Source organism: Magnolia sinica, chromosome 8, assembly GCF_029962835.1.
Source record: "Magnolia sinica isolate HGM2019 chromosome 8, MsV1, whole genome shotgun sequence".
In the NCBI taxonomy this organism is placed as follows: domain Eukaryota; kingdom Viridiplantae; phylum Streptophyta; class Magnoliopsida; order Magnoliales; family Magnoliaceae; genus Magnolia; species Magnolia sinica.
Genome location: NC_080580.1, coordinates 313,264 through 340,547, shown reverse-complemented (window position 1 = coordinate 340,547; position 27,284 = coordinate 313,264). Strand labels below are relative to the sequence as shown.

At 40.7% G+C, this 27,284-nt stretch overlaps 2 protein-coding genes across 2 annotated transcripts in view; one reads left to right on the top strand and one right to left on the bottom strand.

The window, feature by feature from the left end:
* LOC131252516 (vacuolar cation/proton exchanger 3-like) overlaps nt 1-27,284 on the bottom strand; it is a 77,315-nt gene that overhangs the window by 30,406 nt on the left and 19,625 nt on the right. The window lies entirely within an intron of this gene.
* Nucleotides 14,645-25,854, top strand: LOC131252507 (putative receptor-like protein kinase At3g47110). The gene is made up of 6 exons (XM_058253080.1): nt 14,645-15,041; nt 15,614-15,987; nt 16,249-16,522; nt 16,717-16,855; nt 17,242-17,789; nt 25,265-25,854. Exons 1-6 carry the CDS (start codon nt 14,645-14,647, stop codon nt 25,645-25,647), a joined length of 2,115 nt encoding a protein of 704 aa, XP_058109063.1. The 3' UTR covers nt 25,648-25,854.

Here is a 27,284-nt window from a genome sequence, read left to right as displayed (position 1 = left end):
ATATTTTCCAACAAGGCAACCCAAAACATACTCCATTCACCACCATCAACCGTGACATTCACGGCTACACATAATGAGGGATGGTATATCAAAAGGACGGGAAGCTTCTGCCTCTTTGCTGGGGTCTTTTATTTTTCCTTAGTTTCTTTATAAAACATGAATTTTACAGGTCATATAGGACAGATTGTTCTCATAATTGGACCAAGGGTGTTTCTTTGAAATTTGGGGCAATCCAAACTGGGCCCCACTAAATGTATGATTCAAATTGAAAATAGGAGGGTTCTTCCAAAAAGTTAAAAACTAAAAAACAAAATGGTTACTATGACAGGCGTAATGCAGCCTTATTTTTTTTTTTTTATTTATTTATTTTTTTTTTTAATTTTTAAAAATTATTTTACGTTTGGATTCAACAGACTTTTGTAGTGACATTCACAGCCTGTCCTCCCCCGGAGTCCCCTTGGTTTGGAAGCGGATTGCGTACTGAGTAACTCAATACCCGTACTGAGTAAACTTTGTGGGGCCTACCTTAATTCATGCATTTTATCCAACCCGTTCATCCATTTTACTAGATAATTTTAGGCCATTAGCCCAAAAAAGAAGCCTGTAAAAAGATCGAGTGGACCACACCAATGTAAATAGTGTGAATTGAACTTCTATCGTTGAAAAGTTTTTAGGGGAAACAGAAGTTTTAAATCAAGCTGATATTTGTTTATTTCCCTTCATCCATTTCTGTTTGATCTTATGAACAGGTTGGATGAAAAATAAACATTACTGCATGCCTCAGAAAGGTTTCAACGGTGGAAACCAATACTTTCACTGCTTCATGTGGTATGGTCCAGTTGAGGTGTGGATATACTTCAATTTTGATCTCAATGCTTAAAATGATCTCTAAAAACGGATGGACAGTGTGGATAAACCACACGCATTCACGGTGGGCCCAACAGAGTTTACTCAGTACGATAAGAGGGTACTGAGTAACTCAGTACGCAATCCGATTTCCCCCTTTTGGTCCGCATCTCTTTCTAGGAAACAACTTTCTTTCTTTCTTTCTAATCCATTTTTATTATTATTATTATTTATTTTAATTATTTTTTTAAAATATGGACGGTCTCCTTATCCATTGCTTCATGGGCAGTTCTTAAAGATCCTTGAGGCAACCACCATCTACTGTGTACAGGGGAGCAAATGGGCTGGGTCTAGTTGAAGGAGTTACTGGGACAAATCAGGTAAGAATTTTAGACCTAGACATAACCCATTAAATTTAGGAAAGAGGCTGACCCTTTTGTTTAATGGTTCGGATGCTTCGTAATAGAGCAGAGGCAATCTAACACACGGGATCAATGTCTTGATTTGACATAATATAGTAGACCCTGCTCAGGTCATCCATATGCATCAATCCAAATTTAGGAAATCTCCTTTCCAGATGAGTCTCATGACATGTAGACAATCTAACAGACGTAAATAACATTTTTATTTGACAGATTCCAATAAATTTTGCCTAGATCATACAAGCACATAAATCCAAAATACCTATTTTTTTATTAGACAATATAAAAAGTAGAAAATCACCAATGTACCATGTAAATTTTGGTGTACCATCTAATGGTTAGAGTAGATTTTATATAATCATCAGAGTGGGCCTTATAAAAATCAAGAGTGGACATTTCTCTCCCAACCATTTCTTTTGATGTGGCCAAATTTATTCAATCACATGTTGTCTGATTTTTTGTCACTGGACATTATAAGAAGACTACACATCTAATGGTCAGAATGAATTTTAGTTACAATATGTTCATGTTATGTGGGGCTTACTGTGATGTTTGAGTGACATTCGATCAATCCCACTAGATGTGCCATCCATGCAAGCCGACATCCCGAAATCCAGCTAATCCATAATTCAAGCGTGTTGCATCAAAAGAAACAAAGGGGGACATTTGGCTAGCCGTACTTCAACCCGTCTGTTGGATAGCCTTGCATGTTCATGTTCAGATGATCTAAACGGTTCATCTGGTGGATACTAAAAAGGTGGATGTGCCATTTAGATCAAAGTTAATGATGATTGGACACTTGGATACTCTGAATTTTAATTACTATATTAACCTGTCTTATAATTATCTAAATCTAATTTACGTATAATTTCGGTTGGTAAACAATTCAATACCAGGTGAATTCTGCTTAACAATAATAAGAGCCGACATTAAGGAATAAAAAATCAACATTGCTACGAACTCTTGTATACCACAAGCCAATTATTCCTGTAATAATTTTTCTAAATGTAGCTTTAAATTCCGAAAGTCTAAAGACTGGACTACGTCTTCAAGGATCATATTCGCATGGAAAATGAAAATTAGATGAACTTACCATATTGCTCCACAGATTTCTCTTAATATTTTTTTTAATCTCACCTCATTTTTGGGCTCATGTCATTTTCAAAAATGATTTTTAAAAATGGATGAATGGCATGGATAAATGTACATTACAGTGGGCCCCGCATAGATCCTGCTTGGACCTAGTCCACCCTGGCGGGGGTATGACGAAATCCGTTGGCCCCACGGAACTCCCCGTGTTTGAGACTTTTGGGACCTCTTTTAGTGTGTGTGTGCATATATATATATATAAAGAAAACTGGGACCCACAAAAATCATCCACTCATTTCTTATTACTAGACTCCACAATTCATCAATTGTCCAGAATCCACTATATATATTTGTCTCCTCAATTTGGCTTTCATTCATTCACAAACTCGATCCTTAATGGAGCTCCCTCCAATGATCGTATTGGCAATTTGGTCATTTCTACTTGTCTCTTCCATTCACCTTCCACGCTTCTTCGGATCCGCCGCTCTCTTCTCCAATGAAACGGATCGCCTTGCTTTGCTCAAATTCAAACATCTCATAACCAGCGATCCTCTCCATTCCTTAAGCTCCTGGAATGACACTCTCCACTTCTGCCACTGGCAAGGTGTCACGTGCGGTGGTCGCTGCCATCCTCAAAGGGTCATCGCCTTACAGCTCACAGACCAGAACTTGGTGGGCCCTATATCTCCTTACATAGCAAACCTCACCTTCCTCAGGATAATCGATCTTTCAGAGAACGGCTTCCACGGGACTATTCCTGACGAGATGGGCCGTTTGTTCCGCTTGCAGTATCTCATGCTGACTAATAACACATTCACCGGAGAAATTCCAGCAAATCTCTCCCACTGTTCGGAACTTAAATCCCTTTTTCTCTATGGAAACCATCTCACAGGGAGGATTCCAACTGAACTTGGCTCTCTATCGAAGCTCACCAAACTGGTCATTCATGTCAACGGTCTTACAGGAAGCATCCCACCTTCACTTGGGAACCTTTCGTCTCTCATTTGGCTTTATCTCTCATATAACAGTTTGGAGGGTAGCATTCCAGACGACCTTCGTCGGTTGGTGAGCTTAGAGGTGCTCGTTATAGCTGTAAATGAACTGTCGGGTACGATTCCGCCTCAGCTATACAATATCTCCTCTATTAATGATCTGGACGTGGGATTGAACAGATTGCATGGAAATCTTCCACCTAACATAGGCCTCACTCTTCCTAATCTCCAAGGACTCTATGCTGGAGGAAACCAATTCACAGGACCCATACCAGTTTCATTATCCAATGCTTCCGGACTTTTACTTATTGACCTTGATAACAATAGTTTCAGCGGATCTGTGCCTCTGAATTTTGGAAGCCTCAAAGGTCTCTCTAGTTTACGTCTGTGGGGCAATGAACTTGGAATTGGAAAAGCTCATGACTTGAGTTTTCTCACTTCTTTGATCAATTGCAGCAGCTTACAAGTACTGGACGTCAGCCTTAACCGGTTCAGCGGTGCATTGCCTGACTCAGTTGCTAATCTTTCGACCCAACTGAGAACACTACGCTTAGTCTATAACATGATATTCGGAAGCATACCATCTGGGATTCAGAATCTTATCGGCTTAACATTACTGGATATGGGGCATAACTTTCTGACAGGTACAATTCCCATCGGTGTTGGGATGCTTAACAAGGTGGAGAGACTCCACTTTCCCAGAGATGAATTATCAGGGCAAATTCCGTCTTCCTTGGGTAACATCTCCCGATTGTACATACTCACCTTATCTAGAAACAATCTAATGGGTAGAATCCCTTCGAGCCTTGGAAACTGTGCATACATGCAGTGGATGTACCTCTATGATAATAATCTTAGCGGTACCTTACCCAAACAACTTTTCAACCTTACCTCTTTGATCGAATTCCGTGTTGGAAATAACTCGTTTACTGGTAGTCTGCCACTGGAAGCTGGTTCCTTGAAAGCTCTCGGACACTTCACTGTTTCTAATAACGAGTTGTCAGGCGAAATTCCAAGCTCACTAGGCAATTGTCTCAGCCTAGAGTATCTCGTGTTGGATGGGAACTTCTTTCAAGGTTCAATTCCTTCAACATTTAGTAGTCTAAGAGGCCTTCGATCCCTGGATCTTTCACGGAACAACTTGTCTGGAGAGATTCCAAAATATCTAGAGAAGCTTATTTTTCTGCAGTATCTAAATCTGTCTTTCAATAATTTCGAGGGTGAATTACCAAAACAAGGGGTCTTCAGAAATGCCAGTCAAGTTTCAGTACTAGGAAATAGTAAGCTTTGTGGGGGTATTTAAGAATTACAATTGCCTCCATGCTCTAGCCAAGCTTCCAAGAAACAAGGGATGTCTCTTGCTTCAAAAGTAAAATTCTCAATAATTGGTACTGTCCTGTTTCTTATTTCATTATCATGCTTCTTCGCCACTCTTTATTGGGTAAGAAAGTCGAGAAAGGAGCCTTCTCCTTTGCCTTCTGCAGAGGATCCTTTAGTGAACGTGTCTTATGCAGAGCTCTTTAAAGCAACAGATGGGTTCTCTTCTGCCAATTTGATCGGGGCCGGCAGTTTTGCTACTGTATATAAAGGGATTCTACATCATTTTGGGACTATGGTAGCAATGAAAGTCTTCAACCTTTAACGGCAAGGAGCACTAAGGAGCTTCATGGCTGAATGGGAAGCCTTGAGAAACATTAGGTATCGGAATCTTGTTAAGATTTTAACTTGTTGCTCAAGCATTGATTGGAATGGCAATGATTTTAAAGCTCTAGTTTATGAGTACATGCCCAGTGGAAGTCTAGAGACCTGGTTGCACAAAGATAGTCTTGATCAGCTGACAAAGAGCTTGAAGTTTACTCAAAGGCTAAACATTGCTATAGATGTGGCTTCTGCACTAGATTATCTGCATAATCAGTGCGAAACGTCAATCATTCATCGTGATTTAAAACCGAGCAACGTTCTTCTTGATAATGATATGATTGCTCATGTGAGTGATTTCGGGCTAGCCAGGTTCTTATCTGAAGTTGCTCAAACTAGTTCGGTTGGAATGAAGGGATCTATTGGGTACATTGCTCCAGGTAACAATTTTATCTATTTCCTTTCAGAATATTATTTCATGTTACACACACAAACACATATATACATGTATATATAAATATAAATATATTTCACCAGAGCTTCCCATGAGATGGAGCTATGTGGGCCCCTCCGTGCTGTGTATCAGACATCTGCGCTGTGCATTTGGTGGTCCTTTCTAGATTATGGGATATTTCAAAAAACAATTACATCTAGAGCTCAACTAGTCTGTACCAACTGTCAAAACATGACTAAAACATACAAAAGAGTTTAGTGGGGCCTACCTGAGTTTTGGATACAGCTAAAACTTGGTGTGATCCCCCATCCAAGTATGGATGGGGTGGATGTGTGAACAACATCTGAATGGGCCCTATAAATGATCATGAAGGTTTTTTTTTTTTTTGTTCTTTTTCTGTTAGCTTGTTAGTACACCCATTGTCAAATCACACTTCATTGTTAGCCACCGCCATTAGGGAATCGATGCCAAGACCTCAGTGTTGAAACGAGGTATCTGTCACTCAGTCTACCACTTGAGTCATGAAGATTTCATTGAGATGGTATATATCCACTCTCAGCTGTTGTCTGTAGTGCAGCCGACTTAAGTCATGGATTGGCCTATTTTTAGGCCCACAGCCCAACATGGAGGTGTGCATCTGACTAATGGGGTTGATGTCCGATACAAATCATGGTGGGCCCACACAGCTCAAGCTCATGGGGCCTCATACTTTCCATATATGTATAGGGAAATGGGATCCCACTGTGATGTGTAAAGGACATCCACACCATGCATTTGGTGGATCCCCTCAAAATTAATCGCATCTGGAACTCAAGTGGGCCATACCATCTTAAATTGGGGGAAATCATGACTAAAACATATAAAAGAATTTGATGGGCCCACTTGAGTCTTGGATACGGCTGGAACTTGGTGTAACCCCTCATCCAAGTGGGACATAGACAATGGATGGGCTGGATGTGTGAACCACACCTCAACAGTCCCTACAAATGATCATGAAGGTTTCAATGGGTGGATATTCACTCTCAACTGTTGTTTGTAATGCGGCTCACCTTAGTCATGGATTGGCCTCTTTTTTAGGCCCGGGGCCCACCATGGAAGGATAAATCTGAATGTTGGGTGGACGTCCAATACAAATCGCAGTGGGACCCACACACCTCGATCTCATGGGAAGCTTACAATAAGGTCATCCTCATGTCCAACCAGTTTGGGTGCAGGGCCATCATGGTGTTTGTATAACATCAACCGGCCTAGCAAGGTATTTCCACAATGAAATTGAGACCCAAAAAACTACCATATAATGATTAGGTAGTTCACACCATATAATCCAGTGAACAACTACCAAAAAAAAATAAATAATAAATAAATCTCCACATTTATGTTGAGTACACCTAATGGTCAGATCAACCTGGTTTTTGGGATGTTCCATTTTCTTGCTGGGATGATCATGTTGAACAAGTGAGATGTCTTGTTGCAGCTTTTGAGAGGGGGAAGTGGTCAACCATTTCTAAATGGTATTCTAGCCCCACACGTGCGTACTTGGGTGTGTGAGACAAGGTATAACCCCTTGCGTGAAGATAACCATGTGCAAAAGTAAGGCCGGTCCACTCATTTAGGGCAGTTTTAAGAGGGATGGCAAATATATATACTCATTCACATCACACATTTGGCCTCCCCAATGAGTGGATTGTCTGACTTCTGCTTATTGTATACTTGGGAGCATGTCAAACTCACATCTCCCACAAACTTACCAAGATATTGTTTTGCTTGTGGGGTAAACTTCGTATTCTTAATAATTAAGAAACTGTCATAAGGCTTCAACTAGCATAGATCATGTTGAATGGCTTATGAGAAATTATCTTCGTGAACCAGTTCCATAAGAACTCGCGAGAACCTTTTGAAAACTCACACCATGTGATGTGGGCACAAAATTCAATCCATCCACTCGATGAGTCACCTCAAGAAACTCCTAGGGCCCAGAATCAGGTGGGACATAGCAAAGTGGGAGGGGATGCCCACTCTTGCTATTTACCCAGGACCCACCTAACTTGCAAAACAGGGGGACTTTTGGCCCAACCCTTCGTCTAAGATAGATGAAGGGTCTGTATGGCCTAGATTACGTACATCATATGGAAAAAAGTTCGATATGCTACAAGCATGGGAACCCATTACACACTATACATGTGTAAAATTAGTACACGTGTATGATCCGATCCATCAATCAGGCAGGCCCAGTCAAGTACTTGACGTAGACCGTAGTCAGACATGAGCTGAGTAAAGATCAAGATGAGGTCTCAAAGACCTGAAGACTACCCGAAAGGGAATTTATCTAGATCCAGGTCCTAAAAGAATGACCCGAGATTAGAAGGGCCCACAGAATGATTCAAACTTGATGGCATCAAAATCTTATTGATTTCTAAGATCTAGATATACGAAGTGGTACTCACTTAAACCTCACATGAACCACACCACAATAAGGTATGAGGAATTTCCTTTTGATAATAGCTTTAGTTGTGATATGCTTTACACAAAAATCATAATAGTAACTCACATATATCTGTTCACTTCATGATTGAGAAGCTATGTTGTTTCATTTGAGTAGTAGAATCTTGTTCTATGTTCAACTTTGCAAGAACTTACAAGTTCATAGCACACCAATTGATATTAAAAATGAGATCCTTAGAATAGCAAAATTGCTAATTACTCTCAAAATTCAACTTTTATTATTTGTATTTAAATGGTTACTGACATTCCAATATATGAGATGTATAAATTACAGAGTATGCGATGGGTGATAAAGCATCTACACAAGGAGATGTTTACAGCTATGGAATCCTACTATTGGAGATGATCACCGGGAAGCGGCCAATTGATGACATGTTTAAAGACAATCTAAGCCTTCATCATTATGCTAAGTTGGCTTTGCCCGAACAAGTAATGGGGATTGCTGATCCACAACTGCTCTTAGAAGAAGCCGAAGTAACTCAATGCAATGGAAAACATATTAATACGAGAAATAAAATTCATGATTGCTTGATTTCAATGGTCAAAATCGGTGTGCTGTGCTCTGCAGAATCTCCAAGAGAAAGAATGGTGATGAGGGATGTTGATGCAGAAATGCGTGCAATCAAGGACTTGTTTCTTCGGGCTAAGATTCACTGAGACAAACAAATTAGGTTACAAATATTGGATGAAGGTTTGTCTTACCTCAATCATTAGGAAGTTATTATCAATAGTTTTGTTGCGAAAGATTTCAAAATAAAATGAGTTTGTTAAATACTTTTGTAAATAAGCTCTAGATATATTTAGTCTTGGCTTAAGGGTGTGCTTGTTTTGATATTGAATATATGAGAAAATGTATTTGTTTTTGTTTGCTTATCTTGTGTTAGATGAAGGGATATTGTGTCACGAATTTAATAAGAAAAAGACATCATCTTATTTTAATAACAATAATATTGGGTTACTAAGATGATTGATCAGTGACATATTTTGTGCAAAAGTTTTGAGAGTTATTTATGAAAATCTATTTGCCTTTAGTGTGCCAAATGATCGCACGAGTTCGCACGGAACTCGTAAGAACTTTTTTTTAGAACTAATCATACATGATGTGACTCCAAAATCTGAATGGTCCATGTGAAGCATCACCTCATGAAAACCCCCAGGCCCAATTTTTGCTTTGATCCAAAACTTTGGTGGGCCATGAAAATGAAAACAGTTTCCTCCCTTGATTAGAATTTCTCTTTCCTATGGCACACCATAATTTTAGATCAAGGTGAAAATTTATCCATTGGGGTTTCATGGGATTCCGCATCATATGGACCATTCAAATTAGATGCCCATAACACGTGTGCAAAGGTGCGCACATGCATAGGTGTGCAGGTGAGGGTGACTGTTCTCGAATACACGTCTGATTTTAAAATATCTGTGCAAACAGGATTGCTTTTTAAAACTAATGGTGAAAAAAACAACCTATTTAACTTTGACTAACGATTGGACAGGGCAGGGCGAGCATGAGAGTTTATGAGGCCCACTTTTATGGATCCAAGTGATCAACACCATCCATTTGTTTCATAAGCTCATTTTCAGCCTTGAGCTCAAAAAATGAAGCAGATCTAAATCTCAGGTGAGGTCCAGGAAACTTTCAACGAGGTCAATCTTTGGACCATGAAGTGAAATGGATCTATCTACTGTTGTCCACTTGAACATTGCGTCTGCTTTATTATTATTATTATTATAGGTCATGCCCTAAGATAATTTAGGAAAATGGATGGACGACGTAGATTTTTCAGGAACACCTGTGTTGCCCCCAGCTAGCTTTCTACTTAAGTTTGGGTAGCGGAGTAGGTGCAGCCCTGGGCTCACCAAACATGGTGCAGCGATACTGCATCCCACCTTGATTCATATATTGTATATCCACGCCAACCAACCTTTTGACAAGGTCACAGGGGCCTGGATGAAGGGGAAATATGGGCCTGGATGAAGGGGAAAAAATATATATATCATCGTGCATGGTCTAATATTTTTGTGGCTCCCAAGAAGTTTTTAATAGTTAAACACCATTGTTTCTTGTGTTTTAGTCCATCTAGATTTGGATTTGCCTAATGTTTGAGTCCATGCCCAAAAATAATTTAGAAAAGTGGATGGATGGTGTTGATATACAATACATACATGAAGGTGGGCCCCACAGTTAGGGCAGCACAATGTTAGGTGAGACTGGGTTGGACCTAATGTACTCCCCCTCCTTACGGACTCCGGTTGAGTAGTTTCATGTTTAATAGTGAGGTCATCACTAGGTAGGGCCCACTTTGATATTTGTGAGAAATCCACCTCATTCATTCATTTTGCGGGATCATTTTAGGATAAGCGACCAAAAGTAAGGTGGATCCAAACCTCAAGTGGGCCACACAAGAGGAATCAATGGTAAAGAAATGTCTACCATTGAAACCTTCTTGGCTCTACACCTTGATGTTTATATGCCATCCCAACCGTTTATTAGGTTATTCCCACTGGATGGACTGAAAATGGAAAATACCCTAGACTGATACAAAACTTTTGTGGCCATACGAATGTTTCAACATTGGTCACTCAATCCACACTATTTCCTCTTAGTGGTCTACATGAGTTTTGGATTCATTTCATTTTTTGGTCACATGTCCTAAAATGACCTCAAAAATTGGATGGATAGGTTGGATTTAGAATGAACATCATGGTGGCCCCGCCTAGCTTTTGAGTGCAGGAATTTCTTGGGAAGGGCTTTCCCATGAAGTACGTGCCGGTTTGGGTGGATCCCTGACTGCAGGCCCCATTGTGATGTATGTGCCTTACATCCATACCAACCATCTAGTTTAATAGCTCATTTTAGGGCAAGTTCCCAAAAATGAAATAAATCCAAATCCTAGGTGGGCCATACCACAAGAAATAGTTGTAATTGAACTCCTACTATTAAAAACTTTATGGGGGCCACTGGAATGTTTATTTGACATGAAAACTATTGATAAATCCATAAAGACCTCGATGAAGAGACCACACAAATATCAACTTGATCTAAAACTTTTGTATCCAACGGAGAGTTTTTAATAGTCAATTACCACACTTTCTTATATTATGGTCCTCCTAAGATGTAGATCCGCTTCATTTTATGGACTTGCCCTAAAATGAGTTTTCAAAATGAATGGCCGCATGGATATAAGACATACATCAAGGTGGGTCCATATATGTACAAGGATAACGCCCACCTTGGTGGATCCAGATCCACTCAGGCCACACCCTGATGTTACCAACCAGTATTATAGGGTGCTGACGTGATGCAAGGCTTTTAATGATGTCACTACCCCACTGCAAACTATGTTGTTTGTGAGAAATTCACTTCGTCTAGCCGTTTGGCAGGTCATTTTAAGACATGACACTAAAAATGAGTAAGATATAAAGCTCAAGTGAGGCCAGGGAAATAGTGAAAAATAATTTGCCTACAATTCAACCCTCGCTGGGGTCTACCTGCTGTTTATATGCAACTCAACCTCTCCTAAGGTCATTATCATTGGAATGAACTAAAACAAGAAAAATATTAGCCTGATCCAAAGATTTTGTAGCCCCATGGATGTTTCAATGGTGGATATACAATCTCCACTATTTTTTGTTGTGTGGCCCGCTTGAGCTTTGGATCTACCTCATTTTTTAAGTCATGCCATAAAATGAGCAGGCAAAACATATGAACTCAGTGGATTTCTACCAAACACCATGGTAGGCTCCACTTAGCTTCGAATTACCAATACCAAAGCCCCTCTCTAATGGGAGGCATATATATATATATATATAGCTATGAAATCATATGTAACCCCCACGACATGTGACAGGTGACAGTAATATAATAATGGTGACCGGAAGGCTGCCTTAAAATATGTCAACAACAATAGGCGTATTTTTTAAAATGGAACAAAAGTCAGGCAAGTTTTCATAAATAACTCAAGTTTTAAAATGATGTTAGGATCCTGAGAATTAGTTTAGCTATTTTTTTATTTTTATTTTTTTTAATGATGTTAGTAGAATATCCCTGTCCCATTTTGAGGCAATACTATTCCTTGTGATGCACTCACGTACAAACCACGTGCGCATCAGGTAATTTCAAAAAGCATAGGTCTGTTGGGTCCACATACAAATAGAGCTCTGTCCATTGAACGCAATCACACATTCTAATGTGGAGTACATGTGACATCTAGGCATTACACTAGCTAAGCCACACTTATTAGTTGACTCAAAATAAGGCCATTTCCCTCAGGTGAGCAATTCGATCTTAAACAATTTTAGAAGTTAAATAGCCTGATTTTAGTGGGTGAAAATAGTTGGCAATTCGATCTTAAAAATCAAGCCATTCCACAATTAGGTGGGCCACTACCGTCTGCAGAAGCAACGGACTGCTGCTTGTTTTACACAATGGTGCCCTTGAGAGTGTGGAATGTCCTGATTTTTATAATAGAAAAATCTCAAAAAGTGTGACCATATGATAAAATCTCGGATTTGATCTCATTTGTAAAAAATACCCGATGTTCCAACCATTAGTAGATGGACTATTTAAAGAAAATGTCAACATAGGGTTCACGTTCAACTAACAAATCAATGGTTCTGAGTCATCCTTAAGCATGGAAAATCTACAAATCCATCAACAGCGGGTGACAACTATCTAACCATCGCTTCTGGCGGCCCTGTGGGCCGACAAAAGTCACCTAGCCTCACTCGTAACTCGCTTATGTTTTTTGTTTTGCTTTCCTTTTTTCAAGGTCTGCTAGAAAAGACTTCCAAACCCACCTAATCCCACCTAATGCACTTAGGGCTGTTTGGCCCAGCAGACTGGATGGGATTAGATTGTATTGGAAGGGATTGGAAGGAGCAATCCCAGGATTGGCCCGGCGTGCCTGTTTGGCAAGTTGAACTTCTGCTTGGATTGGAGCAATCCCATGGGATTGCCAGCAATCCACTGACATCACCGTCATTACCTTCAAATCCTCCCAATCCCTCCTAATCCCATCTATTTTGCCTAGGACATGTTTGGGTGGATGGATTGGAAGGGATTGGCCGGCGTAATCCCGGGGTTGGCCAGGCGGGCCAAACATACTCGGTGGTAGATTCTCTGGATATAGTAATCCCATGGGATTGCCAGCAATCCACTGAGGCAGCCATCATTAATCTCACCCACCAGATACCTAACCAAACACTAAAAGCTCCGAGAGTAACGGTCATTGTGGGGCCCACCTAAATCTCACACGTCAATAAATTTTTTTTGCTTGGATTAGCTAGGTCCACCTCACCACTCTGTCCATCTGTATTTTGGATCATTTTAAAGCATTATCCTAAAAATCAAGAAAATCAAACCATGAGGTAGGCTATACTACATGAAATAGTAGTGATTGAACACCCTGCCACTAAAAAGTTTTTAGGGCGTAACTTAATGTTTACATAGATTTTATTTGCCATCTAATCAGTTGATAAGTTCAGATAGGCTTGGCTGAAGGGAAAAATAAATAAATATCAGCTTGATCCAAAACTTTTGTGGCCCATTAATGGTCAATCACCGCTCACTGTTTTATATGGTATGGTCGACCTGATAATTGGATCTGCTTCAAATTTTTTGTATAAGGCCATAAAATTATCTTGAAAAACAGATGAATAGAATAGATATGGAATAAACACATCGAGGTCGGTAAGGGCCCACCCTCTTGGGTGAGGCCGGGTTCTCACCTAATCCGCTCCCATGGTGCATCACAATCCAGGTAAGGACGAGAGAGAGGAGAAAACTGGTAGTGTTTACATGGAACTTCTATGGGCCATATCATGATTTATGTATCAGATCTACAGCATGCATCCATTTTTTCATACCATTTTAGGAAATGGTACCGAAAGCAAGGCAGATCCAACGCTCCAGTAGGTCACACTATAGAAACAGTAGGAACTGAATGGTTACGGTTGAAAACTTCTTGAGGCCGAAGAAGACTCTGATCAAGCTTATATGTGTGTTTTCCCTTCATCTGAGTATATGTGACCTTACGAAAAGGTTAGATGGAAAATAAAACTCATACTGGGCTTAAGAAGGTTTCGACGGCAGTTTTTTAATCCCCACTTCTTTCTGTGGTGTGGTCGACTTGAGATTTGAATGTGCCTCATTTTTATACTCACACTTTAAAATGATCTATAAAAATTTATGGACGGTGTGGATCTTAAACATAAATCATAGTTGGCCAAAGAAGTTCCATACTCTAAGAAGTCCTCCTGTGTATAGCACGCAATCTATTTAGCCGAGACAAATCAGCCTCATCTGGTTAGTTGGAGTTATTGGCGATGACGTGGATAAATGAGAAGCGGTGGCATTGGATTTTCCTGTGCCTTCAACACAGGCAATCCCAACTGTATTGATAAGACTCCTAAGTCCTCCAGTGGGCTTAGGAGGATTTTAATGGTGGATATTCAAGCATTATTGCTTTCCTGTGGTGTGGTCCACTAAGATTTATATCCGTATAATTTTCTGTATCAATCCCTAAAAAGATCTGTAAAAATGGATGAACAGAACGGATGAAACACATACATTATGGTGGGGCTCACAGAGCACCGACCATCAGCCACGGGGCTGGTGTCAGGGGGAGTAGCCAATCCGTCTCCAGAATCCACACCATGCTAGTATCTTCTCTTATAAGGTTCCTGCATTCACATGCTCTACAATGGAATCACCGCCAATGAGCTTAGGGGCAATTTGGTCATTTCTCCTTCTCTCTTCCATTCACGCTCCATGCCTCTGCGGATCTGCTGCCGCTCACTTCTCCAACGAAACAGATCGTCTTGCTCTACACTTCAAACATCTGATAACCGAAGATCCTCTCAATTCCTTGAGCTCATGGAATCATAGTACTCTCCACTTCTTTCACTGGCAAGGAATCCCATGCGGTGGTCGCCGCCATCTTCAAAGGGTCACCGCCTTAAACCTCACAAACAAGAACTTGGTGGGACCCATATCTCCCTTCATAGGGAACCTCACCTTCCTCAGAAGAATCGATCTTGCAAAAAACAGCTTTCACAGGACGATTTCTGAAGAGATGGGCCGTTTGTTCTGTAAGAACTGTATTTAGTGGGCCTCACTGATCAACAGTCTGGATTGTCATATAGTTGGATTGGATGATTGAGTAGACTAATGGGCCCCACTTCAGGTGATGCTCTGCGTACTAGGGCTGGAATGCTATAGCTGTCGTACGCAGACAGCAATTTGAGTTGCACTAGGATGCTACAATGTGGAGCGTGGGAGAGAGAGTTGTGATGGGTTTCAAACTCTCTCTCCACAGATTCTATAAAAGAGAGCTGGGTCCCCGATCCTACACCATAGCAGAAATTCGAGTCTCATCTTGTGAATTGCAAAAAGGGTGTGAAGGAGAGGAAGATCCTAAGCTCTACAGGTTTTTTGGTATTCTTATCCGGTTTCCATGGCGGTGTCTCAGCTAGATAAGCTATCCGACCCCTAATCGTCATGTCCCATGCACAGACAGATCTGTGGGCTTAGTCCGCATATAGATTAAGTCCCACATGTTCCACTTGCAATATCTCATGCTGACCAATAACACATTGACAGGAGAAATTCTAGAAAATCTGACACTGTTCTGAACTCAATGTCCTCAATCTTTACGGGAATCAGCTCACAGGGAGGATTCCAACTGAGCTTGGCTCTCTCACAAAGCTCACCAGATTGATCCTTGGTCTCAACAGTCTTACAGGAAGCATCCCACCTTCATTTGGAAACCTTTCGTCTCTCACTTACCTTCATCTATCAAGAAACAGTATAAAGGGCAGGATCCCAGATGAACTTGGTCAGTTGGTGAGGTTAAGCATTCTTGCCCTAAGTCAAAATGAAGTGTCAGGTACGATTCCGCCCCAGCTATACAATCTCTCCTCTATTAATGTTTTGGCAGTGACATGGAACAGATTGCATGGAAATCTTCCACCTAACAGAGGCCTCACTCTTCCTAATCTCCAAGGACTCTATGCTGGAGGAAACCAATTCACAGGACCCATACCAGTTTCATTATCCAATGCTTCTAGACTTACAAATATTTCCCTTGATAATAATAGTTTTAGTTGATCTGTGCCTCTAAATTTCGGAAACCTAAAAGATCTCACTGGTTTATATTTGTGGGACAATGAACTTGGAATTGGGAAAGCTCATGATTTGAGTTTTATCGATTCTTTAACGAATTGCAGTAGCTTAGTAGAACTGGAAGTAAGTGAGAATCATCTCAATGGTGCGTTGCCCAACTCAATAGCTAATCTTTGTACACAGTTAACAAGTCTATTGTTGGCGAGTAATAGGATATTCGGAAGCATCCCATCTGAGATTCAGAATCTGGTCAGCTTAACAGTGTTGGGTATGGATGATAACTTTTTAACAGGTACTATTCCCATTGGTATTGGGAGGCTTAACAAGCTGGGGAAACTTCACTTGAATATAAATGAATTATCAGGGCAAATTCCATCTTCCTTGGGCAACATCACCAGCTTGCTCACACTCAGTTTACGTGAAAACAATCTATCGGGGAGCATTCCTACTAGTCTTGGTAATTGCATAAACCTGCAATTCATATACCTCGGCAGTAATAATTTCAGCAGTAGCTTACCTATACTACTTTTCAGCTTTCGGCTTTGATTGAACTTTACGTCGAAAGTAACTCTTTTACCGGTAGTCTGCCACTGGAAGCTGGTTACTTATAAGCACTTGGAATATTCAGTGTTTCTAATAACAAATTGTCAGGCGAAATTCCAATTTCGTTGGGCAATTGTCTCAGCCTAGAGTTTCTGTGGTTGGATGGGAACTTTTTTCAAGGATCAATTCCTCCAACATTTAGTACTCTAAGAGGCCTTCAGATTCTGGATCTTTCACGCAACAACTTGTCTGGGGAGATTCCAAAATACCTGGAGAAGCTTGCTTTATAGAATCTAAATTTATCCTTCAACGATTTCGTGGGTGAATTGCCGAAACAAGGGGTCTTTGGAAATGCTAGTCAAGTTTCAGTGCTCGGAAATAGTAGGCTATGTGGGGGTATTCAAGAATTAAAATTGCTTCCATGCTCTAACCAAGCTTCCAAGAAACGGGGAAAGTCTCCTACTTCAAAAGTAAAAATCTCAATAGTTGTTGTTGTCCTGTGTCTTGTTTTACTATCATGTTTCTTTGCCACTATTTATTGGAAAAGAAAATCGAGAAGGGAACCTTCTGCTACGGTTTCTGTGGAGGATGCTTTTGTCAACGTGTCTTATGGGGAGCTCTTTAAAGCAACAGATGGCTTCTCTTCTGCCAACTTGGTCGGCACTGGAAGTTTTTTGCCGCTGTATATAAAGGGGCTCTAGATCGTGATGGAATTATGGTTGCAGTAAAAATCTTTAACCTTCATCGACAAGGAGCTCTGAGGAGCTTCATCGCCGAATGCGAAGCCTTGAGAAACATTAGGCATCGAAATCTTGTTAAGATCTTAACTTGTTGCTCAAGCATTGATTTTAATGGCAATGATTTTAAAGCTCTAGTTTATGAGTACACGCCCAATGGAAGTCTAGACAAGTGGTTGCATGGTGATGGTTATGACGAGTTGATAAGGGACCTGAAGTTTATTGAAATGCTAAACATAGCCATAGATGTGGCTTGTGCACTGGATTATCTACATAATGATTGCAAAGCGCCAATCATTCATCGAGATTTAAAGCCAAGCAACATTCTTCTTGATGATGACATGACTACCCGCATGGGTGATTTCGGGCTGGCCAGGTTTTCATCTGAGGTTGATCAAACTAGCTCAGTTGGAATGAAGGGATCTACTGGGTACATCGCTCCGGGTAACAATTTTCCCTATTACCTTAACTACTTTATTATATAAAAATATATACACAGACGCCCAGTTTGTCTGCTTGCTTCCAAGGAGACCGGACGTGCCAGCAAAGTAAGGTGGGCTTGGGTGGGCCCCACTGTGATATGCATCTGAAATCCACTCCAACTAACAGATGCATTAGCCCATGTTAGGCGCAAGGCCCAAAAATCAGATTGGTCCCTGATTTAGGTGGGCCATACCAAGGGAAACAATTGGGGAGAGTGATGCCCATCATTGTTTTTACATGGTTCACTATGAAATACACTCTGACCATCAGATAATGAGTCATCCTAAAAAATCAGGTTGACATATGAGTTAAGTAGGCTATATCAAAAGAAAATTTTAGGAAAGATCCACCTTTAATTTTTACAGGGCCCACCTCGATAATAATATGAAATCAACTCCAACGATGTGGCATACCAAAAGTAGGCCAAAGGCCAAAAAATCATGTCCATCCGTGATTCTAGTGAGCCATACGAAGGAAGATAGTTTAGTGGGGGAGCGTTGTCCAGTACATTGTTTCCAATTGTATTGTCCACCCGAATCATAAATGGGGCTGATTTTTAGGACCTGAGTGTGAAATGGGGTGACACACCTTGTGATCAGGGTGACTTTCACATTAAAATCATGGTAGAGCCCACCCTAGTCACTAACCCCTCTTGGGACCTTCTCTCTCACCCACAACTTATAGCCGACCCAACAGATGACTTATAACCTTTCAGGTACCTGCAACATCCAATTCATGCAATAGGTTGGCCTCATCACAAGGATTTCCTTGGTCTATTTATCAATTGCTAGTCATTGGTTTTTGTATATGTTGTAAAACCCATATCCTAGTCTGTACCATTCCGTAGGCTTCTACGGCCCTCCTGGTCAAATTTCGACAATCCTCGACCTGTATCCGACGTTTGCGCGCGATCCTAAACCGAGTCTTATATACCTATGTCGGCTCAACCCAAAACTTGTATCCTAGCGACCGCGCCGTCGCCGCGGTTCCAATGCCGCGACTCGCGCACCGATCCGATACCCGGGCCAGGAGATGTGGGCCAGTGTTCATTCCGAAGAAATGTCGCGCGTTGTGAATTCTGAAAGAATCTCTACAACATGTCTCATCTATCAATCAATCAATCAATCAAGTCAAGTACACTCCATACCACAAGTACAAGCAACCCATCCATTTCCCTTTCTCAAAGTCAACTCTCTCTCCACTCATTCCTTTTTCACCCAAATTTCAACCAAGCCCATACCCTAACCATCATTTCCTTACAACAACCACTCCATCCAACCCTCTCATCTATCATTTCTCTCTCTCTCTCTCTCTCTCTCTCTCTCTCTCTCTCTGATTTCTATCTATACTCTCCAATCCCAAGAGCAACAAGGTTCCAATGTCCAAGGCTTCCAAGAGCAAACCATATGTGGCCCACTTTTTCACCCTCTCATCTCCCATCTCAACCATTTATTCTTTATCAACCTCCATCAAAGTTGAAGGCAAGGAGCATACAAGTCCAAGGAGCTAAAGAAAGATGCCGATAGGTAGGTGATCTACCGTCGATTTGCATTTGAGGGCCCACTTATAGGTGGGACCCATTATGATGTATGTGTTGTATCCATGAGGGGCCCATAGTGGCCGGTTCCCTCCATCATCATCTCTCTCTTTCTCTATCTCTCTCTCTATCTATCTCTCTCTCCTTCTCATATTTTGTGGCCTACTTGATGAGTATACGTGATATCCGGACCGTCCATCCAGCAGACCACAAGGCTGTCCAAACATGGGGACTAGCCCACCTTGCTACCCTTTTTTTTGGAGGGTCTAGATGATGGAAATACAATTATTAGGTGGACCACACGGTGGCTAGATGGGCCAGCCCAGAACCTGCTAGACGTCCACTGTCCAGATCGTCCAGCAGGGTCTAGACGTTACACATCAAAAACAAAAATATTAGCTTGATTTAAAATTTCTGGTGGGCCGCTTACGTAGGTCCCACCTTGATGTATGGATCTAATCCACGCCATCCATCCTATCTCTCAGCTCATTTTAGGTGTTGAGCCGAGAAATGAAACTAATCCGATTATCTGGTGGGCCATATCTTTGAAAATAGTGATTTTACCATTAAAATCTGGTAGGGACCACTTTTATGTTTCTATACAACAAAACATGCTGAATATTGAGCTCATTTAGTCTGCCATGAGCTATATGATCCAATGGATGGAGTGGATTATCCTGATGCAGGCCCCACCTAGGAAAATTCTCAAGAAAAAAAAAATCAGGTGCAGCAGGCGCTGCTGCTGCTCATCCAGAGAATGCTGCAGCAGCGTCCTGCTGCTGCGCGTGGATAGAAAGGGTAGGGAGCCGTAGGCCCCACAGTGATGTGTGTGGTAGGCCCCACCGTGATGTGTGTGGAACATCAGGACCATGCATTTGATGGGGCCCCTTTTTACAGCGGAGCACCCCAAAATTAGCCGTATACCAGAGCTCAGGTGGTTCACGTCACAGGGAACGGTGGTGGATCTAATGTCTGCCATTGGAACCTCTCTGGTTCGAGACGTTCTAGATAAATATAAAAATTTATTTATTGTTTTGTTATGTGGTCTGTGTGACCATACCAATAGTATGGATGGAAAATAGACGATATGGTGGGCCCCACGTGGGACCCACCTGTGAAGTGGCTAGATTGGCTGGTGTGCCGTTTGGTTCTGTGGAGCCCACTTTGGTGACGTGTGCACCCGAATTGTGGACTCCTCTTTGATGTATGTGTTATATCCCAACCATCCATCCCATTCGGTGAGATCGTCCTAAGGCTTGAGACAAAAATAGACAGATCCATTATCACGTGGACCACACTGCAGGAACAGTGGAATTGAACATCTACCATTAAAACCCTTTTGGGATTTACAGAAGTTTTGAATCAACATAATATTTGTTTTTTTCCCTCCCGGTTCAAGTCTTTGTAACCTTGTGAGCAGTTTGGATGGGAAATAAATGCTATGGTGGGCCCTCTAAATTTTTAACTGTGGGAATCATTATCACCACTGCTATTTGTGGTATGGTCCAGATGATCTTTTAATCTGATTCATTGTTAGGATAATGCTCTAAAATGATCTCTATAGTTGGATGAATGGTGCGGCTTACTTAATGTATTTAAGTGATCTAATATGATGTATTCGGGGCCCATGGGTTGAGACCCATTGTGATGTATTTAGAACCCATGGGTAGAGGCCCATAACGTGTGTAATAGGCCCATTTGAATCGGCCCATTTGATTGGCCCAATTAACTTGACCCATTTGATTCGGCCCAATTAACTTGGCCCATTAATTCAGCCCATTTATATCGGCCCAATTGATTTGGCCCATTTGTACCAGCTCATTTGATCCAACCCGTTGATACGGCCTGATGTTATATACATTGGCCCATTAGTGAGGCCGAATATGATGCGTATATGCCCCATAAGTGAGGCCCATGATGATGTGTATTAGACCCTTGAACGAGGCCGTAGAACCATTATACGATTGACTCTATGAGCGTCATTCCTTGGGAGCAATGTTGGTTAAAGGTCCACATTAATGGGCAATGATGGTTGGACGTCCACATTTTGACCTTCCCTTAGGCCTTGTTAGGCCCATTCTCACCGATTCCGATCATCGAGGCCAATTGTCGATACCGATTTCGATTGTCGAGGCCGATTTCGATTATCGATACCAATTTCGATTGTCGAGGCCAGATATCGAGACCGCTTGTCAAAGCCCAATGTGATGTATATGAGGCCTATGTGATAAGGCCCATTGTGATGCATTTGAGGGCCAGGCGATGGAGCACATTGTAATGTATGTTAGGCCCATGTGAAAGGCCCATCATGATGTGTATTAAGCTCTAGAGTGAAGCTCGTGGTGTTGTATATTTGGCCCTTGAGTGAGGCCATGGGTCCACTATATGATTAGGCTCTATGTGGGCCATTCCTTGGGGGGCAATGTTGGTTAAATGTCCACATTGTCGAGGTCGGTTGTCGATGCCGCTTATTGATACTGATTTATGAGTATGTGACAGCATAAAATCATGATACATGCCTATACGCATCATCTGCATGTTTGTTACGAGATGTGATTGACCATTACATGTCATTGGATAGGTTGTTATGAGACTCCCTAATAGGCGAAGGCTATCTCACATGAGCGCACAATATGCGTAGGATTGATGCATGACTAGATTGTATAACTCATGCATCTTTCATTATATGTTGTGATTACTATACATCCTAGTGACATCAGGGCCATAGCCTCCGCAGGCATGTCATGGATAGCTAGATGGGACACCGAAAATGTTTGGTTCGAGCATGTGGGCACTTTGGATGTCCGTGGATGAAAGTCCTTAAACCTCTGTGGCCAAGATACGCCCCAATGTCGAGACCGAGTGGATACATGAGCATCCGAGTGCCGAATACTAGGAGGCTGCATCTCTCACTGTGTCATGGTCAGTTGGGAGGGGGTGTGGCCTTACACGCCCGAGCGTAGGAGGCATAGTTAGGCTGAGTTTGACCAGCTCGTGAATGGGTCCGTTATCGATGTGCCGAGTAGATATTGGCTGATTATTGGTAGGCAGATAGTGAAGTCTCTTCCACTTATATAGTCGCGCGTCAGTAGGCGACGATTTGCATGTAAAGTGTACTAGACCCCGGTGATGATCCCATAAATGAATAGTACAGATATGTGGACTTATTAGGGAGGAGTTGCATACTTATTCATTCATTCATTCACTATCTACTCCGGTTAGTGGTGCACAACTATTTGTTATGTGTACCTTCGCAATGGCTAGGATTTCGGTTGGGGCGCGCGACTAACCTAAGATCAGGAGTTTACCACATTGAGTCTAACTATCCAAATTTAGGTATGGGACTAGTTTGGATAGAAGTCACTTGTGATGGACCCCGTAGCCTACAATACTACGTACTATCATCCCGACTTCACACTCCAGCATGGTCATTCCATTTGCACCGCATATTGCATTACATCCGCAGCATATGGTATTTTGGGTCACTGTGTTTCTGCATTTATATGGTCTAGGTACAGCTGATGCTATTCATGAACTCATCAGAAATTGTATATTGCATTGCATCCTCGACATCTAATATTTGATTCTTTATGACTCCTCATTATACACAGCTGATCTGTAGTGCGTAATCTGATATTGATTGATTCATGATCTTATCAGTATTTTCGATATTGTACAATTATGACATTGTATTGGATACTTGACACTTACCTTGCGCACACACTTACACCACCCTTTAAGCTTTCTATAAGCTTATGCACAATAGATGCGTGCAGGTGGCATAGGGTTGCAGTAGCGTCGAGCTTGGAGCATGCAGCCGTCTTCTGAAGCTTTGATTTTTGATATATGTATTTCCCTTTCAGCACTGTATTCAAATGTTTATATTAGTGGATATGTGATGATGATGTTGCCTTTGTGATTTGGTTATACTTGTGGTTATGCTTCTTACGAGTAAAATGTACATTAGAAAATCCTCCTTGTAGGATCCCATGATCGGAATCTGGCATATGGGCACTGGGAGCCGAAAATGGGGTACTATGGAGGCTGTCGGCACCGGATTGGACAATCGGGATTCCTGGGAATCCGATTTCTGGGTTTGGGGCGTAACATGTGTGATGCCCAATCTATTGGAATGGTTGGATGTCACATTCACTTAAGAAGTTAGATGTTATCCGTTGGGTATATAACTTGTGGACTAGCTAGTTGGACTTCAAACCTTCTCCCCTACAAGAAGGTGAGAGAACAGGTTACAGGTTTTGTGACAAAAGGTATTCTGGCCCCATACATACCTTTACACGTGCCTACTTGGGTATATGGGAGCATGAAGACAACACTGCGCAAAAGTAAGCCTGGTCCACTCACTAGGGCTTTTTTTAAAGAGGATTGCCAAATATACTAATTCAAAGCACAGATTTGAGGATACTGGCTGACTTCTGCATACTTCTGAGCATCTCACGTTCACATCTCTTACAACCTTACTATGTTAGCGCTGTTTTTCCTGTGGAATAAACTTCTTATTTTTAGTAGTCAAGAAACTACCATAAGGCTTCAGCAAGCATAGATGTTAACTAACATAGCAAGTATATATTATTTAGATGAGCACTATCATCCACTTAAGACGTTTCATCCACATTCATTAATGCTTTCTTTTTCAGCAATAGACTTTCACACCTTCTCATCACTGTATCACTTGTGTGGAAAATATGAGCCATATAAAAGGTGGCTGTGCTACAAACATCACCACAAGTGAACATTAGACCAATGGAGATGCAAGGTGAGTGACAGACATTGTGAGTCAATACCATCAGCTGCATTTCTTAACTTTGATGGTTCAGGTTACCTGATGAGTGGACCATCCTGATTTTTATCTAAGGTCATCTTTACGGTGCATCCCACCCTTTGCATGGTTTCAATTTTCTTCATGAGTGACATAGGCGAGGGAAAACGTTGTATGTAAAAGTATGCTTACAAAATCAAATTTCTCAATTTATAGTTGTCTGGGTTATTAGATGGATGGATTCTCTTGTTGATGAATGTACCGCGACAGCATACGTGCTCACAATCATAAAATCATAGCCATCCATGAGGTGGGACAATTTCAAATATGCACTGGTATAACATTATGCTTCCGGGTTAAGTGGGTAGATCTATGTAAGTTGATCAGCCACATGTACCTTGAACATGAAACAGTAGTCATGTTTTTCTAAGCTTCCCAAATCTCCCATACTTGTGGCTGATTAATGAAACTTCTTACTATATTAGTTTCATATTTTTAGTGGGTCCCACTTGTTGAATACCTTAGGTTTTTATAAGCCCCACTTATGACTAATGCCTATTCATTAAGTGGGCTCCAGCGTGTTGCCTCAGCCTGATCATTCTTTTGATCAAGTAGGTCACTCTTATGCACTAAATGTGAAACACTAGTAAATCTTACATGAACCCAAATTTATCCAGATCTAGGTCCCGAAAGAATGACCTCATATTTGAAGGACTCACACCCGACAAGATTCAAACTTATGGCATCAAAATCTCATTGATTTCAAAGATCTAGATATACAAAGCAGTACTCACTTACACTTCACATGAATCAACCATGATAAGGTATAATGAATTCTCTTCTGATAATGCCTTAAGTTAAAATATGTGTTGCTTAAAAATCATAACTATAACTCATTTGTTCACTTAATGATGGATGCGCTGAGTTGTAGAACATCTTTGTAAGAACTTAAAACTTCATAGCACACCAATTAATGTTAGAAATTTGGATTCCCAGAATAGCAAAATTGCTAATTCTTTGTTTAAATAGAATATTCTCTCTCTCTCTCTCTAAATTTAACTTTTGAAATTATTTGTATCTAAATAGTTACTTACATTCCAATATGAGATGTATAAATTGGAGAGTATGCGATGGGCAGTAAAGCATCTACACAAGGAGATGTTTATAGCTATGGAATCCTTTTATTGGAGATGATCACTGGAAAGGAACCAACTGATGACATGTTTATGGACAATCTAAGCCTTTATCATTTCGCAAAGTTGGCTTTGCCTGAACGAGTAATGGAGATTATTGATCCACGACTACTTATAAAAGACGTTGAAGTTACTCAAGGCAATGAAGATCATATCAATACAAGAAACAGAATGCAGGACTGCTTGATTTCAATGGCCAAAATTGGTGTATTGTGCTCTGCAGAATCTCCAAGAGAACGAAGGTGCATGAGAGATGTGGCTACAGAAATGCATGCAATCAAGGACTTGTATCTCAAGGTCAGGATTCACTAAGAGAAACAATTAGGTCACATATATTGGATGCAGGTTTGTCTTACATTAGTCATTACTAAGTTATTATCGATAGTTATGTTGAGAAATATTTTAAAATAAAATTACCTTGTTGAATACTTTTCTAAACAAGCTTTAGATATTTTAGTCTTGGGTTGAGAGTGTGCTTAAATTGATACTGAATATATGAGAAGAAGTGTTTCTTTTTCATGGCTTTATACTATGTTTGGTGATGAATTTAATATGAAATGACATCATGTTATTCTAATAAGAATAATATTGGGTTACTAATATGTTTAATCGCTAATATATTTTATGCAAAAGTTTTTTTTTTTTAAAGAAAGGTGGTCATATTCCACCAGGAAAGGTGGTCATATTCCACCAGAATATTATTGAATTGACAGGATTTACAGTCATTCGGGCGGGTCCGAACAAAAAGAATTGGACCACACCTATCATATACCAAGATAAGAATATCCAAAAGTTTGAAAAGTGATGTTACAATCTTAAGGAATTATAGTTTAGCTGTTGAACTACCAACTTGTTATTAGTTTGTGAATGTTTCCATGCAACAGCAGTGTCCTCACTTAACTTTTTCTTACTCTCATTTAGTAACTGTGTGACTGAGGTTTGATTTTACTCAAATAAAATAGTGCAAATAACTTAAAGTCGCCACTAGCCAAATGAGAGTTAGAATTTACGGCAAGTTATAAATCGTAGAATAACACTTATACATTAGAGAATCAAGAGACTTCTCAATTTGAGTGACTCTTGTGGTTAGTCTACTATAGTAGATTATGAGTGAGAGCCTCAGTAATGGGAAAAGAATGGGCTTGGCACCATTTTTCATCCGTACAATATGTGATCTCTACTTTACAGGAGTTTTTCAAAAATTTGATAGAATTTTAGTCCCACTACATCTCACCTTGCTTCACAGAACCCAAAAGGTCCAAGGAGACAATGAGGAAAAGATTATGTAGCCTCTCTTCACATAGCCTTAGGTCGAGGGCATAAAGAAATTGTTATACGGCATAAAGAAATTGTTATACACAAATATTCTAAAAAATATATATTAGTAGCCTTGCTTCACATAGCCTTTGCCTTGGAGAATAAACACAGAAATTGTTATACATAAATATTGTCAAAAATTAACATCTAGTCTTCTTGAATTTCTATTCCAGCTCTCCTCTATTCAGGAAAGGTAAATATCTTCTTTAAAAGTTAAAATATCTTTTGCTTATAGAGTTTAATGAAGAAACCCCACACCAAAAGCAGGCATCCTCATGAGATGGCAACAAGCAAAAATACAGGGGGAAAAAAAAAAAAACAAAGGGCACAACATCGATAGATCGTTAGTATGGCCAACATGGTGAGTATATTTCGTCCAATCCATTCATCAGATGATCAATAGCAGGTTGAACCGATATCCAAAAGGTCAGCTTGATCCATAGCTGAGGCTGGCCACACTACATGGTCTTAAAGTTTTTAGGTGTGATTTTATGTTGTTCCCCTGATTGGGGCCCACCTCAGATATAATTAGGCCTATTCATAGCCTTCACAGTAAACATGAGAGTACGCACCTGATTGAACAGAGTGAAAATGGTGGACCCCACGGAGCATATAAAGGTTGTGGAGGACTT

What these genes read in the sequence shown, in the direction of transcription:
- LOC131252507 (XM_058253080.1), top strand. Translation starts at nt 14,645, where the DNA reads ATGGAATCACCGCCAATGAGCTTAGGGGCAATTTGGTCATTTCTCCTT. An exon ending in GATCTTTCACGCAACAACTT is followed by an intron (nt 16,856 to 17,241) that starts GTCTGGGGAGAT and finishes TTAAAGCAACAG; the next exon opens with ATGGCTTCTCTTCTGCCAAC. An exon ending in TACTGGGTACATCGCTCCGG is followed by an intron (nt 17,790 to 25,264) that starts GTAACAATTTTC and finishes TATAAATTGGAG; the next exon opens with AGTATGCGATGGGCAGTAAA.